This window comes from Mustela putorius, unplaced genomic scaffold (assembly GCF_011764305.1).
Source record: "Mustela putorius furo isolate JIRA1106 unplaced genomic scaffold, ASM1176430v1.1 tig00003863_pilon_pilon_pilon, whole genome shotgun sequence".
Taxonomy (NCBI): Eukaryota; Metazoa; Chordata; class Mammalia; order Carnivora; family Mustelidae; genus Mustela; species Mustela putorius.
The window spans coordinates 7,110,926-7,127,242 of NW_025422015.1; the positions used below are offsets into that span (position 1 = coordinate 7,110,926).

The following is a 16,317-nucleotide window of genomic DNA, read 5'->3' on the forward strand; positions in this document are numbered from 1 at the left end:
TTGAAGGCAGTATGTTTATCTAGGGTTCAGATACCTATCTAGTGGTATGTGGTCCTCTGTGTTTCTCAGTTAATTCAGGGGGAGGACCGATTAAGCAGAAATGAATTTAACTGTACTCACTCACTTCTGTGTCTCCTGGGCCTGATACATCCAGTCATGTAGACTTTTTTCCCCACCATTAACTATGGTTTTGGTTTGTCTTTTAGCAATAGAAATGCTATTAGCTGGTGAAGCAGAACATTTGAAAGAAAATGCATCTGAATTCAGTAACTAGAAAAGATACTCCCCTCTTAATGAATAATTTCAGGGGTATTTCTGATGTCAGGTTGGAGAATAAAGAGCAGATAAGACTAGGTTAATGGAGCAGAGGATACGGTGTATTCAAACAGACTGTAAAAGCCGTGAGCTCACTGAACTCTGCACCATGGACTGTAAAGCCGAGCTCTCGCCTCGGTGGAGACCGTAAAACATGGGATTCTCCGCTCTCCAAGTTCCCCTCAGGTAGTTCCCGCTGCTTCAGGGGAAGCTGATGAGTGTCATTTACTCATTAGCCCTCCCCTTTGATAAGGGAACAACTCTGGAGTGCTCTGAGGAGGGACGGGCCCTTGGCTGGCAGGACACTCGCAGTGTGACCGCTCCTTTGGTGCCCTGGCAGCCCAATGACCTGCTGTGGAGCCCACCAGGCTGAAGGAGGCCTCTGCCGTGTAAGGACAAAGGAGAGAGTGTTTCCTTCCATGTTACCTAGAAACATGCCAGGAGAGGCACCAGCAGGAAGGTCTTCTTTTGCCCTCCCATCAACCAAAATGGCTACACGGGGAATTCATGCCTTTTTTGCCGTTTGACCTAATGCAAGATGGACCCTGGCCCGGAATGGAGCAGGACCAATAGAGTGACTCCAGGGACCCCAGCATGTGGCTAAACGAGGGACCCCTGGGTGCTTACTGTCATATTCCTGCAACAGCTCCACTGCTGTCAAGAGAACAGCCCTGTGCTCCGGGTCCCTGATATTTAACTCATCCAAGTCCTCCTCCTCCAGGAGCTTAAATGTGTCCAGGTCTTCGTACCCATTGAACAGGAAAGTGGGCATGTGCTCCTGTGAGGGAAGGAACAGAAGACACGGGGAGTCAGCAAGTGCTGCTCTGGGATACTTGGCCAACACACGGCCTCAAAGCCCTGAACCCTTTCCGCAGTCACTTTTGTGCTAACTGGAAGATCCGTAACACTCATTCATCATCCGTTCTGTACCTCCCAGCTGCACGGCTTACCAGGCCGGCGGGGCATCTCATTAATCACGGGCTAAGAAGCTGTACCTTGTAGGCTGAGATGGACTCCACTGGCTCGCATTTTAATTGGGCCTTTGCCCTGACTGATGCCTTTAATGCCACACAGCGAACCATGGGGGTCACTTTCCCTTCATTTACAGAGCTACCAAAATCCAATTCAAAGCCTTGTGACTTCCTCAGGAGCAAGAGAATTTGCAAGGACACAGGATCTCCTGCTGGGGCCCCAGTGCACTAGATCCCAGGAATAATGGGGTTGGGGGGCAGTGGGCCACTCCTCAAGGCCTGGGGGTGCCCAGGGCTTTGTGCTCACAGCTCTTTGAAAGCCGAGCTTTTGGGGCTAGCAGCACATTCTGACCCGGGACGTGGGTGGTCACCCCCAGCAGAGGTCAACAGCATCATTAGCATGCTGGTACCTATGTCTTTCGAGTAATATACTCGTCCTAGTAAAGGGCTGCCCTGCTGGATGACACAGACCACCCCTCCCCTTCCCGGAAAGTGCCCTTGCTTAATTTAGGAAAAGGAAAAGGCAACAGGGTGCCACGTGTGACTGGAACAGGAAGAAGCTGACTTTCAGGTTGATCCGATCCAGGAGATCTTCCACAGATTTGGGCTGGGGTGGTCTTCCTTTCCTCCTCCTCCTGGTGGGGCGCTTGGGTTTCTCCTCTTCCTCATTTAGCACATCTACGTAGATGAACTTGAATGTGCCGACCTTGTTATTCAACAGACCCATCCAGGTGCCCATGGGTGGCTTGCTGATTATATCGATGATGTCTCCTTTCTGTGGCCCAGGGAACAGAGATCTTTCCATTAGCTCCATCTCTAGGCATGAACCATCATGTAGAAGGGAAGCTACTGAAGGCCAGAATCAGGTTCCACAAATCACTCTACGTAATTGGGAGCCTGGCAGAGAGCCAGATTCCTTGCATGCCTGAGGTCTCCTACCCTCCACCCCCTGCACCATGAGATGACGTGTGGTTCAGGTCTGTCCTGGTGCTTTTGGCTACGTGGGCACCTGGCTTTCTGAACGCCTGGCCATCATCCACAACTTCCCCCTCCTAGAGAAAGATTTTCCACCCACTAAGCAAAGGCCAGAGCATTCCCATTCTAGAACTGCTTCATACACTGTGTGCAGCTCCAGCCGCCCCATTAAACATCACTGGTTAGTCACACAGAGAGAGAAGACAGTAAAGTTTTTTCAGCTAGACGAAAAAAATGGAGGGTGGTGGGCAACTGAATCCTACAAGGAAGCGGAGGTCACAGGTAAGGGCTAGGGGAAGAGGTGGAGATAAGAGGAGTAACACAAACCCCACCTCTGTTTTAAGTGCTAGTTGGGTCTCTGACTTGTTTTTCTCTACAGATGAAACCAGTATATCATTGTGGCCAAGATACCAGTATGCACTACAGGAAGCCAGCATTCAACAGCAAGGAAAACAGACCACGTCTTACAGACACGGAGAGTCGCTTTGAGGCCAGGCAGAGACCTACCTTGAGCTTGAGTGAGTCTGTGTCATAGGGACTAGGCGTGAAGTCAGTGTGTACCCTGGCGCGCCCACAGAAGGGGCCCCGGTAGGGGGGCTCCTCGTCGTCACCGTCTTCCGACTTGACACTCTCCCTGTTGCTGGTCGAGGAATCCGTGGTGCTTACTGTCTGACCACCTGCGCGGGAAAAATAGGAAGAACAAGGGTCAGTACAGACTTCTGCACGGCAAAGCTTAAAGGCACAAAACTCAGGGACAGAGCAGGGAAGTCACAAACCACAAGCGTATGTCAGGATCCCAACAGGGCTGGGTTAGGAGGCCAGGGGATTTGAGTTTGCTAATTGTTATCCCTCATCAACCACCTAACGAGACCGGGAATCCAGCAAGTTCTCTACGAGCCAGACTCCCTGATAGAGGACACCACAAATCTTCTACAGTCCTAACCTCTCCAGCTTACTGTTTTTACCCCATTTTACAAATGAGGAAACTCAGAGTCAAGGAACTTGCCCCAGACCAGCTGCTTTGAATTACTCTCTTCCCACACCCCCGCTCCTAATATCCTCAGCCGACAAAGCCGACACCCCCGAGAGTCCTGGCGTGAAGAGCACTTGTTACGTGTATAACATTTATAATTCTCTCTCCCCACCCACCTTTGGTTGGTCATTTAAGGAGCCTTTCCCCTTGAGTTGTTCCTCTCCCTTCTCTAGACCCTTCTTCAGAAGTGCTGTTTTCTCCAAAAGTCATCACCCCCTCTCTTGTGTGCCTGCTATACACCTCTGCTCCTGAACAAACATGCCCCTTGGCCCGCCCCATTTGCAGGTCTGTCTCTAACAGCACCCTACAGGTTGCAACTTGGTCTGATTCCTTAAATCGCCTCTAGACACTCGGCAAAAGGCTGATTTTGACGCCAGCTGCAAGCACATATAATGATAAAGCAAACATACTCATTGAGCTTTGCCCACTCAGAGAACTGCGCAGACTCTCCACGGACCCTCCGGCTTTGAGCTTGGGCTTGTCCATGTGTTCACCATCCGGCTGTGAAGGTGGAGGGGAGCCAGGCATGCCGTCGAGGCCCGAGTCCTGGAATGGGTTTCAACACAATTAAGTTGTGTCAGGGAGCATGGACGTCATCTCACAATGTGAGGCAACTAACCCTCCGCTAAGGCAATCACAGCCATTTTTATAACCATATTTGATTCCATACCCGATATTCTCTTTTTTAATCTATACCCTCGCTTCAGTTGAGAGTTGTGGCTCACATAACTCAGTCATTTTTCATGCTCAGATAGATTCTCCTGAAATCCCTAAGAAAAATCTACCTCTGAGAACATTTCATTAAAGGCTTAGAGACTTCTAGCGTCAACTCTAGGCTAGTGATAAAGCAACGGTTTGAATGCAGATCAAGTACAGTCTACCTGTAATGTAGTATCTGAAAGTGCCATCAGAAAATATTTAATCTATCAGAAATGCTTACACCTAAAAAAGAAAAGAAAAAGGCCAGATTCTTTTTTTGTTTACATGAATTCTTGAAATTAGCTAATAAAATGCCAATTGGGAATACAAATAGAGCAAAAATACTTTTTTTTTTTTTTTTTTTGGTAATAAAATTTCTCTGTGTCATCATTTGGTTTTTGCTGCTTTTACTTCCATTGTGTATTGTTAGTACAAAGCTGTGAGGCCCCTTTTGAGTCAGGATGCTGACAGTTGTGACTCAGCAATACTTTTCACGTTTGGGGAGGTTACGTAGCATTGGCCTGGCAGCCGGTCACTTGCACATACAAGTGCAGCACGCTTGTGTGCCTGATGGTGCTACAGGGACAGACAATAGCACACTTCACAAAGTCTGCAGTCCGCATGGTTTACTTGCCAAAACAGACCACTTTCTGGCATATTCCACAGGCACGTGAGCACAAAACCATCTCAACGAAACCTGTTATTTACATAGTGCCGAATCATCAGAAGGGCTCTAACGCAATTCTGCGGGTCCTGTAAACATTTAAGGACAACAGTAACGGCAGCCTCTGATCTACAACACTTCTTTTTTCCTTAAAGTGAACTCTAAGCCCAACACGGGGCCTGAACTCACGACCCTGAGATCAGGAGTCCCATTCTCTACATACAGAGTCAACCAGGTTCGGGACAGGGAGAAAATAACCCCCAAAACAACTATAAATGAGCTGCCGTCTCCGAGAAGTAACGGAAGTTACCAAGTACGAATTCCCACACATATTCTCATTCCTCTTCCTGAATCAGCAAAGGAAGTCACCTGTCCCAGTTATCTTTTTTTTTTTTTTTTAAAAGATTTATTTATTTATTTATATGACACAGAGAAATCACAAGTAGATGGAGAGGCAGGCAGAGAGAGAGAGAGAGAGAGAGGGAAGCAGGCTCCCTGCCGAGCAGAGAGAGCCCGATGCGGGACTCGATCCCAGGACCCTGAGATCATGACCTGAGCCGAAGGCAGCAGCTTAACCCACTGAGCCACCCAGGCGCCCCCCAGTTATCTTTTTTTAACGCTTCTGAAAACAGCACACATTTTGAAAAAGAGCAGACATCTCTAATAAAGTATGTTCTCAAACACTTTGACTAACTTATTCATCATGTATTTACTGATCAGCTACAAGAATGAGTGCTGTTCTAGGTGCCGGGCATACAGTAGGAGCAGAGCAAAGATCTTTACCAAAATGGCTATGTTTCTACTAAAATGCTGAACAGAAAACCAAAACCTTGGCAACAATAGTTTTCTCTCTCCAAAAAGGGTTAGGCTGATCGTTTATTCCTTTCTCCCCCGACTTACGTGAAATGACTGCTTTAAAAATGAGAACAAAGCCTACAAGCCTGCTACAGAGTAAAATTATAGAAAACGGCTCAAAATGACATTAAAGTTCTATGCTCCTGATCTGTAAAGCAGAAACCCAACTAAGAATAGAAGTGTACAAGAGCTTTTAGTGGATGTTTCAATTCACTGGAGAAGCAAACTAAACGAAGTGCTGGAGTTTCATGGTGCTGTGCTTTCTGGGACCAGCAGGCCATCTGCCTCAGGAGTGCACAGTTTGCCCAGCATGGTCGCTGCTCCCAAGCCCACAGGGACAAAAGGAAAAATATTCATGGACAGAAGACATATAGGAGGCAGCCTAGACTTCCCCTGGAGGTCTAACAAGCCAGAATTTCTCAGCCTGAGCACTGTCAGCATGCCGGATGGATCACTATTGTGGGGAGCTGGTGTAAAATGTCTCTCACTGGATCAAACATCCCCATGTCTCTCCACTGGATGCTGGCAGCAGCCCCACCGCCCCACCGCCCCACCCCCACCTGGCTGTGACTATCAAAAACAGCCCCAGTTGCTCTGGGATTGGAGGGGAATTACACCCCCCCCCCCCCCGTGAGAACCACTGTAATATGCTGAAGACACCCTGTGGGCTTTTTCTAAATCCCAGTGCAGGCCACTGGCTAGCTGCTGCTAGTGATGCCGGCAGGCAGATGCCTGGATGTTAGCTTACTACTTCCTCCAGAGGGCAGCAGCTGCGCAAAAATGTCTGCTTTCCCTCTATTTGGTAGATAAAGCAGCATTGCCTACTTATGTAGATGTAGACAAACATCTCACACACAGATACTTCAACACACTACAAAGTAAATGCTATAAAGGTGCAAATGGCCAAAATTACCTCAAGGCCCAGCTCTCCACAAATAAATGCCTTTATTCCCTCTACCCACACAGGAATTTGTCCTATTTCTCCTGCTGAAGGAAGACAACCGGAGGGGGTCTATGCTGTGCTACCTTTCTGGCCACAGAGAGGCCCAGTTAGTGACAACGCCCCTGCAGAAACCACCACGGTGGGCAGCCCTGCAGCCACAAGACTTGTGGAGTCAACCCGCTTGGAGCTTTGAGAGCAACTTCTGCTATACCTTTTTTAAAAAAGTCTGCTAAGGAAACTTGAGTGTCTTTTTTAGCTTTGATTCGGGTAACACCCATTTTGTAGCAAGGAATATTTCCACAAATAAAACTCTTTGCATCAAGTGTTAAGTGCTTATGGCACTAAGAATAACCGTTTCTTTACATGCCTTCTTCTTGTGTGTCCATAGAAGACAGGGCCCAAATCGTGGATTCCCAGCACTGAGCATGAACCACTCTAAGTGACTGAATCTTTTGAATAAATTATTGAATAAATGTCTAACAGACCTAAGCATGGTCCTAGAGCCTGGTTAACACCAATGCATTGTGTTTAGCACGTATTGGATCTCAGACTGATCGTCCTCGGCTCGGCTCTTGGCTCAGGAGTTACATACCTGTTCAGAGACTGAGCTGCTATATTTTTTAGACATCCTCTTCCTCATTGTCTCTTTCACTGATTTCACCTTTTTCCCAAGAGAGATGCGGGAGGCAGTGGGTGATTTGATAACTTCCTTGTACACAAAATCTCCTTCTTTACTCTGCAAAGCAAAGTGTTGTAAGTACCTTTAACCACAGACAAATGATGCCCAGAAACAGTTTTTATTATTCAAACCATTAATGTTCTACCTCTCAGAAAAATATTGGCATCCCCCAAGGTTCTTGAAATGCCCTCCTGTGTTAACTCAGTGCTATGTTATTTGTCTGTTTGATTGAAAATTAAAAGCTACTCACTAAGGGGCTTTTGCCCTTTGTTTAAAGTGGGACGTGAGTCACTTATTTTTTTTAACCTTAGTGTATTCTTCTCTGATGATGCTTTTCCTCATCATTTTAGATATCCAAAGGGACTGCATTTCAACTGAGAAAGAGTGGTTATATTCACATAATCCTGGCAGGGGGGAAGAAGAGGAGGGTATTACAGAATCACCCCAGGAAAGTGAAAAGAACAAAATGGCAAATCTCAGTCACCAGAAGTGCAATGGCTGATTGGACTTAATCACTCTAGAGCTCTGTGTAGTCAAGTGCTAAGAGGATGTACATTTCCTTCTCTGAACAAGTTAGACTTGTGGTCACTTCTCATTCTATTTTGGCATTAAAAAACCAAAACCAAACAAAACAAACAACTTTCCTCTGAGGAGGAAAAAAGAAATCACACTTCCTCTCTCATTTTTTTTTTTTTTAAGAGTGGCTATGTAAAATTACTGGTTTATGAATCAATAAAATTTGATATCCAAATAAAATATTGTTATTCTTCCAGGAAATTCTCAAAACACTTTGAAAATCACAGATGGGTATTTTAGCTGACACATGACATATAAACAAATATAAAGCATGGAATTTTAATTTTCATAGTTTCTGACAAAATGCATAAGGGGAAAATAAAATGGTAGGTAAAATTCACCTACATCCTTGGAGCCTCACAAAGGAAACCTCAGGGAAATAGAATACATACACTGCAGGGGTAGCCTGTCCCTACGGTTACCCAGAAGCAGGTTTGAGGCCTCTAGAACCTTGGCTCTGGAGAGTCTGATCTGCTCTAGGCCCAAGGAGACTGGGTTCATTCCAGGGCACCCCTGATCAGAAAGACTTAGACTCCTACAAGGCACTTGGCCTGTGGTGAGACTGGTGTCTCAGAAATGCTGGCAGACTCTCACCCCCATCACAGGGCTCTATCCTGGCACACAACCTGTACGTACTGGTCGTGTGTACTTGCAACTAGTGTGAATGAAGGGCATGTGTGCTCAACTGGGTAGGACCACAGTAGCCAAATTTAACACTGGATTTACGACTTGAGAAGAATGCAGAGGCATTACAGGCATGGATGCAGTCACTGTTTATTCCCCATGAAACAGCTGAGCATCTCTAAGATGCGTACAACAGGGCTTCTTTTCAAACACGATGTAGGATCACCGATGTTACCCACTATTGTTTCTCAGAGACACTAAATAGGAAACTATGTCAGCCACATGGCTTGAATCCAAACCTTTTCTGCTTCTCCTCTGACGTACACTCACCATTGGGTCAGAATTGTTGCTGCCAATGTGTAGAGAACGGTTCGTCAAGTCAAATCCTCCAAAACTGCAGGTTCTCTGTGGAAAGGAGCATGGAGGGCAGGAATAATCCAGTTATGTTTACGTCAGCTGACAGTGCACCAACCCAACCCATTTCCCATTTGCAGGTCAATCACTGAATCACAAATATGTTACAGGATGAAAGTAGGAAACAAGAAATGATGAGAAAAAAAAAATACATGATTCATGTTTAAAGGAAATTTCCCTCACGTTGTCCTTCCAGAGGCCACTGGAACTGGGCTTAGCCCCAGAGGTCTAGAATCCCCTTAACATGAAAAACCAACTGGTTTAAAAACAACAACAACAACAACAACAACAACAACAAAAAACCACCCATGTGTTAAGTGCTCTAAGATTCCCGGTTGCTTAGCAACAGAAGCCTCCCCCCACCCCCTGTCCCCGGTATTGGCTGCACACAGTAGTGATACGAGGGAATATGTATTAGGGGACCCATGTGCTCCATGTGGTCTTGGAAACCCAGGCCTGAAATCCTATATTGCTCAGCCACTGACAGCAGGCTTTTCTAAGACTCTTGTTTTGTTTTGTTTTAAATCGCTGAGAAGGGGAAAAAAGGTTATGTTTATAGTAGTCCAATCAGGCCAAGAGGATTACTCACTCACTGCTTCCTTGACCTAGCCAAAAATGCTGCTAACTTTCCCATCTAACTGCCCAGCTTAACTAATTATGACCCTTTCACTCAGAGTGTGTGAAGACACCACATTTGCCCAGAAAGAAAAGGTTGATTCAGTGACCATTGCTGACCACACTCTTTAATTCCAATAGGAAGGACACCGTGTTATAAAGGATGAAAACCTTCTTGCCCTCTAGTTGGTTTCAATCTTTATGGAATTGCTTATTTTTAAGCAACTATATATTTCAGAACTTGCTTTGAATTCTGTTGTTCTTCCAGTGAAAGCTACTCGATGGCCACACCCACCCCCACCCCCAAAAATCTGTAAGACAGACTCAAAGCACATTGGTTTTTGTTACAGCTGATTTACTTTTTAAGCAAATGGTAATAAAAGCTGAATAGCAGCTCTGGGTGCTAATATTTTATATTACTCGTTTCTCAAAGAAATCTAGTTAACAGCTGTTTGATGGAAGAAATGAACAGAAAAGCACAATGTAGACTATAAACATTGCCTGTTTAGAATAAATACACTTGAGATATATAGTAACTGAGTGAAGAAAGCAGAAAGGTCCAGGAAGAAAAATGCCACGGTTTCTGGAATCTCGTCGATGGTCCTGGTCCTGCCGCTTCCTGGCTGCGTGACAGGCAAAGGACTTCAAGCAGACTCTCGAACCTCTGCTTCGCCCCAGAGGAGCAGACCTGCTGTGTGAATGCTGGGCTTCCACTTCCCACGGCTGCCGTGAGGATTTGGGAGTCTGTCCCGGCAGTTAGCATACTCTGGTTTAGGCTCAGTCATGTTCTAAATATGCAAACAAAGGACTGAAGCTCAGTTCAGGGCCTCACATTCTAGGAGCTTCTATTCCTAGGAATAGACCAAGAAGTGAGAGCTGCCAGGCATGGCAGTCAGGGGCCAGGAGACACAGAAGGTGGCAGGGGACATCCGGGATAACCCAACTCAGGAGGCCACACGACTGTCCTTCTCCTTCACCAAAGCTGCCATTGCTGTTGTAAGTTATCTACCTTGGACACAATTCTAATTTTATATAATGTATCAATGGGCAATCTGATGTCCCTTATAGTAACCTGACTGTATTCTATTCTATAAAACAAGAAAGACCGCTTAATTCCCAAACACTCACGAAATCCACCAACTTGGCAAGCAAGGTTATGGCCACCACTCAAGGCTGATTTTTAACGTTTACCTTCCCTTTCTGGTTTCTAATTCCAAATAGATTTTTGCATTTCTGCAAAAGCAGTGATTTTCTCCTAGTTCCTTTCCCGTGACTCAGGGCTTCACAGATACAGTATGGCGCCCAGATGCCTCATCATTTTATGGCTTCTGCATTTCCCTTTCAGTTCCATCATTGACTGGAGCCCAGCATGTACTTTCTGATGCATATGAAATAACTCAGAAAGAATTCATGTGGAAACTTTACTGCAGTAAATTGGAAGCTCATTTGTGTCTTCGTATGCCAGCTGTAGGCATTTATTCCTAAAATAAAAAGCTCAGAGTGACGAGTGGACTGGGTTTCTTAGCTACCAACTCTAACCTCTCCCAGTGATAAGCAAAGGTGTCTGCAACAGACTCTTCATCAGTGGAGGAGGGACAAAGAATCTAACAATAAATGTCGCTTGAACGAATCTCCAGCTTTTTCTGTAATACCAAGTCATTCTCGAAACAGCACTCCTTCAATGGAGAACACAGACTGTGGAGAGGATCGTAAAAGAAAGTAAACCAGTCTTTGCCTTTGGCAATCTACATTAACTGAAACCTAAGTGAGGTGTTTGGTTTTAAGTTCCTCCATCTCCTACACAGCTAACAATAAGAAAATTTGGGAGAGATGCTTGTGGATGAGGAGAGCCAGTTGATGGAATGGTCATGCAGTTGGAAACATGTTTTGGGTGGGCATGGGGGCGTTGAACTTGAAAAATGGACAAAATTCTAAAGTATCATGCATGCCTGTTCCCCCAAACAAAAACTGAATGACCAAATAAAAAGCAAGACAGGTGACCATTTCCAGTGAATGTACAGCATTATCATTTCCCTGAGGTTTCATCAAGCAAATATGGCATTTTTGGAAGGACAAAAGGATCAGGTTTAAAGAGTAAGGGAAACTGTGCACTTTCAGATAAAGGGGAGGTGATATGACAAGAAGGATGGGCAGACTGTTCACGGAAACCAAACAAGGAAGTTAATCCCATTAAACCAAACCAAACAGCCCCCCAAAATTCTGTTGTGAAAAGGCTTATTTCCCTTTACATTCTCTGAATGATTGGAAAATTAAATTTTGTCTCTCTGATTGTGCAGTTATACTTAGATTGAAGTGGTATGTGCAGATTTCTAGTTCAGCACTGAACACCTACGTCAGCAAGTACTAGAGCTGTCCAGTACTACCTCGGGCTCATAGCACCTTACAAATATCCAGCTTTGGGTGACATCTGCGATGGAGTTTACACAGTGCCACTGTATTTATAAGGCAGGAAAAGCGCTTGAAAAGAAACTTGCCCCAGGTCCATACTCAAGGTCAGTGAAGAATTAATCACTGGCCCACAATTACATTAGCACAAATCTTAGAAATATAACTTTGAGAAAGTTTTATAGAAGTTACATTATTAGCCTGGCAATAAAGATGAGGGACGTGTGAGGAATTCAAGGTACTCCAGGTGGAAAAATTCTCCGTAGGACATGATTTAAGTTCATGGGGGTGAGTAACCAGTTAACAGAGAAGAGGTGGCTCTTATCTATCAAAGTCATGTGCAGAAGAACTAGGCAGAGCCCCTCTCAGGTTAATAAATTATGCCAAGATTGGTTCGCCACAGCATTTATCTGTGGGTCAGAACTGAAGAAGTGAGAAAGAGAACTCTGTTGTACAACAAACACAGAACCAACCACAAACTATTGCCATGACACACAGAAAGAACCAGAAGGGAAGTTGTCACAGTTTTAAAGTGTTAGAAGATCTGAATGAATGAAAAGAGACAGAAAATAAGCTCCAACAAGAAAGTCAACACATCTGGGAACATCTGGAAAACCTCAAGGCTAGGATGGACCTATGGATTGTTTTAGAACAAGGAAGGTTGCTTTAGGGATGGCATGGACCAATCGGTCTCCATTTCCACAAGAAGAACTCAACTGAATGAACAGAAGTTACAGCAGTTGTCTGGGTAATGAGAAGGAACCCCAGGGAAGTCCGCATGGGAGGTTGTGCTACAGTTTGTTCTGTCAGACCCTTCCAGGGAACGCAGCCAGCAGTTCCAGTGGATTGACCAGGGCACTAGGAGACCTGGGGGGTGGGCAGGAAGGCCACAGCTCTCCTCATTCTGTGCCATTTTATATGGGTTCCTGCACAAGCTAAACGTTGGGTGGGGAACTTCAGGGGGAAAATGCTTATATTCTCAAGTTCAACCTAAGTCATGCCCTAAAAAGCAATCTTACGAGGTCTCTAATAATTCAGTTAAAACTGGACAACATTTCTGAATGTGGGTCCTTCATTCCTCGCTGTGTACAGAAGAATCCATGGGGCAGTGGAAGATATTTCTAAATGCTCACCCCTCTGTTTAAGTAGATAGACCATCAAATAGCTTTAAGCAAAACAGAAGAGCTCTAATATTTTTCCCCCTCTACATCAAAGAACTTTCTGGTTGGTGCTACTAATAAAAGAAATGTACTTGACAATGTTTTCGAATCACCAAATCGGTGATTGTGCTGATGACAATCTTTCTGTGAGCTGGATTCTATTGTTTCAATTAACTGAATGAATAAACGTGTCTTCTCAGGGCAAAACATCCTTCTGTTTTGCATCAGCTTCTTTGAGGTCAAGTGATGGGATGGCTGAGAATCAAGACAGCCGCTCCTAGCGGAGGCCAAACCCCTGCCCTGTGCTCTGCAAGCCCTTCCCTGGATCGGCCTCAGTGTTTAATTCAATCAGAAATCAAACAGCTTCAACCGGCAAGAGGACAGATGGGAAAGAAGCCACTGCCAAACGAAGGCGGGCTTAGAAAGCGAGGTGATGGCAGAATGGAGCCTGGAGTCGTGAAGTAGGGAGCAGAAGAGCGGGGAGGGCACCAGGCCCCACGGAGGAGAGGCCATAATGCTTGACTGCACCTCACAGAAATGACAAGGCCGTCCCGGCGACCACCTCGGGACTCACAGACTTCTGGTGGATTCTCAAGAGAACCCTTTTAGTGCAGCGGTCCACCGTGGCGGCCCACTTCCTCTTTGTCTCCTCGTCCTCCTCCAGCAAGCAGCGCCTCAGGTCCTGCCTCTCGGCCTTGCTCAGGGTCCTGTCTGAGGCCGGCCGCACTAGCTGGGTCAGGTTCAGGTGGCTGTACAGGCTCCGCTCCACCACGTAGGTGATATTGAACTCGCTGACCGCGGGACGCCCGCGCGCCCGCCTGCTGGGGGCGCCGCAGCCCCCACCCCCTTTGGGTTTCTGCCGGAGCAGCTGCAGCTCGCACGTGCTGCTGTGGACTCCTCTCCTGGAGGGACGCTGGCAGAGAAGAGCTCGGGAACACGAATAATTAGTATCCGTTTTCTTCAAGCGGATCTGCTTGCGGACACTCTGAACCTCCTCCAGGGACACCAGAAGGTGGTGCCGGCGCCGGTGGCTGTCACAGAGGCGGACGCCGTCGGTACTTACCCCGTGGCTCAGGGACCCGAGCCCTTTCTTCATCTCCCCCTCCGTCAGGGAGCGGGAAACCTTCTGGGCCTTTTCTTCTTCGGGATAGGAGAAGAACGTCCCCATCTTCTTCGGGGGCTTAATCAGGCCCCGACTCTCTCCTTTGCTGAAGGTTTTGACCAGCTTCCGGCCAGCCCCCCAGGTATCCAGGCTGCTGGACGATGGAGACGTGGTGAGAGAGTCGGACTCATCTTCTGGAGGCTTCTCAGGAGAGCCGTCAAAGAAAAATGGCTTCTTGTGCACTCCGGAGTAAAGGGCGGACCGTTCATCCAGGCCCGGGGAGTTCTCAAACACGTGCTCCTCCCCGCCTGGAGGGAAAGCAACAGGGAGAGAGGGTCATGGTCTCTTGGAAATACACCTCCACATTCTCTCACCCAGATTTTCCTTTCCTTACAGCCCCTGCCCTACAAAGAATAAACAAATCCTCACCAACGCCGCAGCGACCCCCTACCTGGATCGCCTACCCTCTTTGTAAACCCAGCTCCCGCTCAAATAAATGCATGTAAAAAATAAGCAAACTGTGCAAATGTAGGGTTTCACATAAGCTTAATGGTAAAAGGTACTGGGTGTGTTTCCTTCTCCTTTAAATATCTTTGTAGAACAAACACCTTAAGAAACCTACTCAAAATGCCACTTGGAAAAACCAAGTCAGTCATGATCACCGCACTCCTTAGCCCTGAGAATTTAAAGATAATTACCCTCCTCCTCCCCCTCCAAATTGGATAACCCTCCCCCAGTTGGGAAGCACAGTTCTTAGAAGCTAGGACTCAGACTCCTTCCCCAATCTGAAGGGCTGTTGAGTCGGTTTGGTTTCTTACAGAAAAACGCCACGTGGCTGACAGTGATTTTTTTTTTTTTTATTGCCACTGAGGTCCTTAAATCACCAAGGCAGTCTGGGTGCAAAGACACCAGACAGGGTCACAGCATGCAAATGTAACTGATGAATGGTACCCAGGTGACAAGCCAGGCACAAAAAGTTAGGGGCCCGGGTAATTCCAGCCAGACACGGCCATCAGCTCGCCTGCTGGAGGCAGGAAGGGCATGTGAGGGCCCGGCCATGCAGGCAACTGCAGCAGGCGGTCCGCTTTGTTTCAAGGTTCCAGCTCTTGAGCCCTCCCTGGAGCAAGGTACTGAGCCAGGCCCTCCAGAGCCCAGTGGAAAGGTTTGGACTCACTGGCAGGAAAACAGAGTTCTTTCCTGCGTGTGTTATGTGAACAGATGTGAAAAAGAAGTAGGTCAAACTGTGGGTGTAGTGATCCTGACTGGCTGTGTCCCTTTAATTATAAGGAAACTTTTGCACACTGCAGCTTTCCACCAGCTGAACTATGAAAAGGAAAAAATAAAAAGTTCCTTGGAACAGAGAGATGGCCCTAAACACACCAGCTGGGGGGGGGGGAGGGTGGCTGTGCAAGGGTAGATGTCAGAGCGAGCTGCTCACTGCAGAGAGGGGAAGGGCAGAGGACTGGCAGCAGTCCTTTCAAATTCTAAAGGCTTCCTATTTTTCCAAATGGTGGGAGTTATTATTGCAAATGTCACGAAAATCAGAACTGTGGTTATGAAATATAACCCAAGGTTGATTCTGATGTCATGGAGATGGTGGTGGGGGTGGGGTTCAAGACCATCTCCAGTCCGGAGCTCTCCATCATCTGCCGCACAACTGTATTCCCTGGAGGATTAGTCCTGGATCTGTCACGAGAGTTTAAAAGTCTAGGGTTCTGAGGAGATGTGCACAAAAATTGGCAAAGTCTCCTGCTCTTTCCTCAGGACACCTGACGTACAAGGTATGGAGGCCAAGTGTCCTTTCGCTGTGAGAAGTAAACATGGCAATCTCTTCTAGATCAAATCTACCCTCTACTCTTGGGAAAAAGAGATGGGACCAAGATGAGAGGCAATGCCTGGGGGCAGAGGCAGCCCACCCCAGACTCCTCTACAAATGTGTCCAGACCACAGACCATGACTTTCCACTGAGCCCAGGTGTCCACGGAGGTGTGCAAGGCCCTCATCTACCCACAGTCTGACGGGGTGTCGGGGAATTCAGGTGGGTCTGCTGGCCATTTTAACAACCTGTTACCTAACAGTGGTCTGGAGACGTTCTGGACTCTTTAGGGCTGGCATCCAAGCTTCGAAGACTTCCATGACAGGTGTGAGTCTGGAACCAACTGGTATGCATCTGTCCGTCCCTATAGCTCTGCTTCCTAGTTCTGAAAAGTCTGCACTTGGTAAGAACTTTGGAGGGAAAGGTGGCCAGTTCTTCCCCAGTGGCTGCGTCAGCCTGTGTGCTGAGAG

At 46.8% G+C, this 16,317-nt stretch overlaps 1 protein-coding gene across 4 annotated transcripts in view; it reads right to left on the bottom strand.

Annotated features, from left to right (window-relative positions):
- SASH1 (SAM and SH3 domain containing 1) overlaps window positions 1-16,317 on the bottom strand; it is a 309,610-nt gene that overhangs the window by 20,746 nt on the left and 272,547 nt on the right. For all 4 annotated transcript variants that reach the window (XM_045066256.1, XM_045066255.1, XM_045066254.1 and 1 more), the window contains 7 exons: window positions 13,993-14,339; window positions 8,665-8,739; window positions 7,048-7,191; window positions 3,705-3,840; window positions 2,769-2,938; window positions 1,852-2,061; window positions 943-1,093 (listed from right to left, as the gene is read on the bottom strand). In XM_045066256.1, the coding sequence (XP_044922191.1) occupies window positions 943-1,093; window positions 1,852-2,061; window positions 2,769-2,938; window positions 3,705-3,840; window positions 7,048-7,191; window positions 8,665-8,739; window positions 13,993-14,339 (1,233 nt within the window). The remainder of the gene's footprint in view (window positions 1-942; window positions 1,094-1,851; window positions 2,062-2,768; window positions 2,939-3,704; window positions 3,841-7,047; window positions 7,192-8,664; window positions 8,740-13,992; window positions 14,340-16,317) is intronic.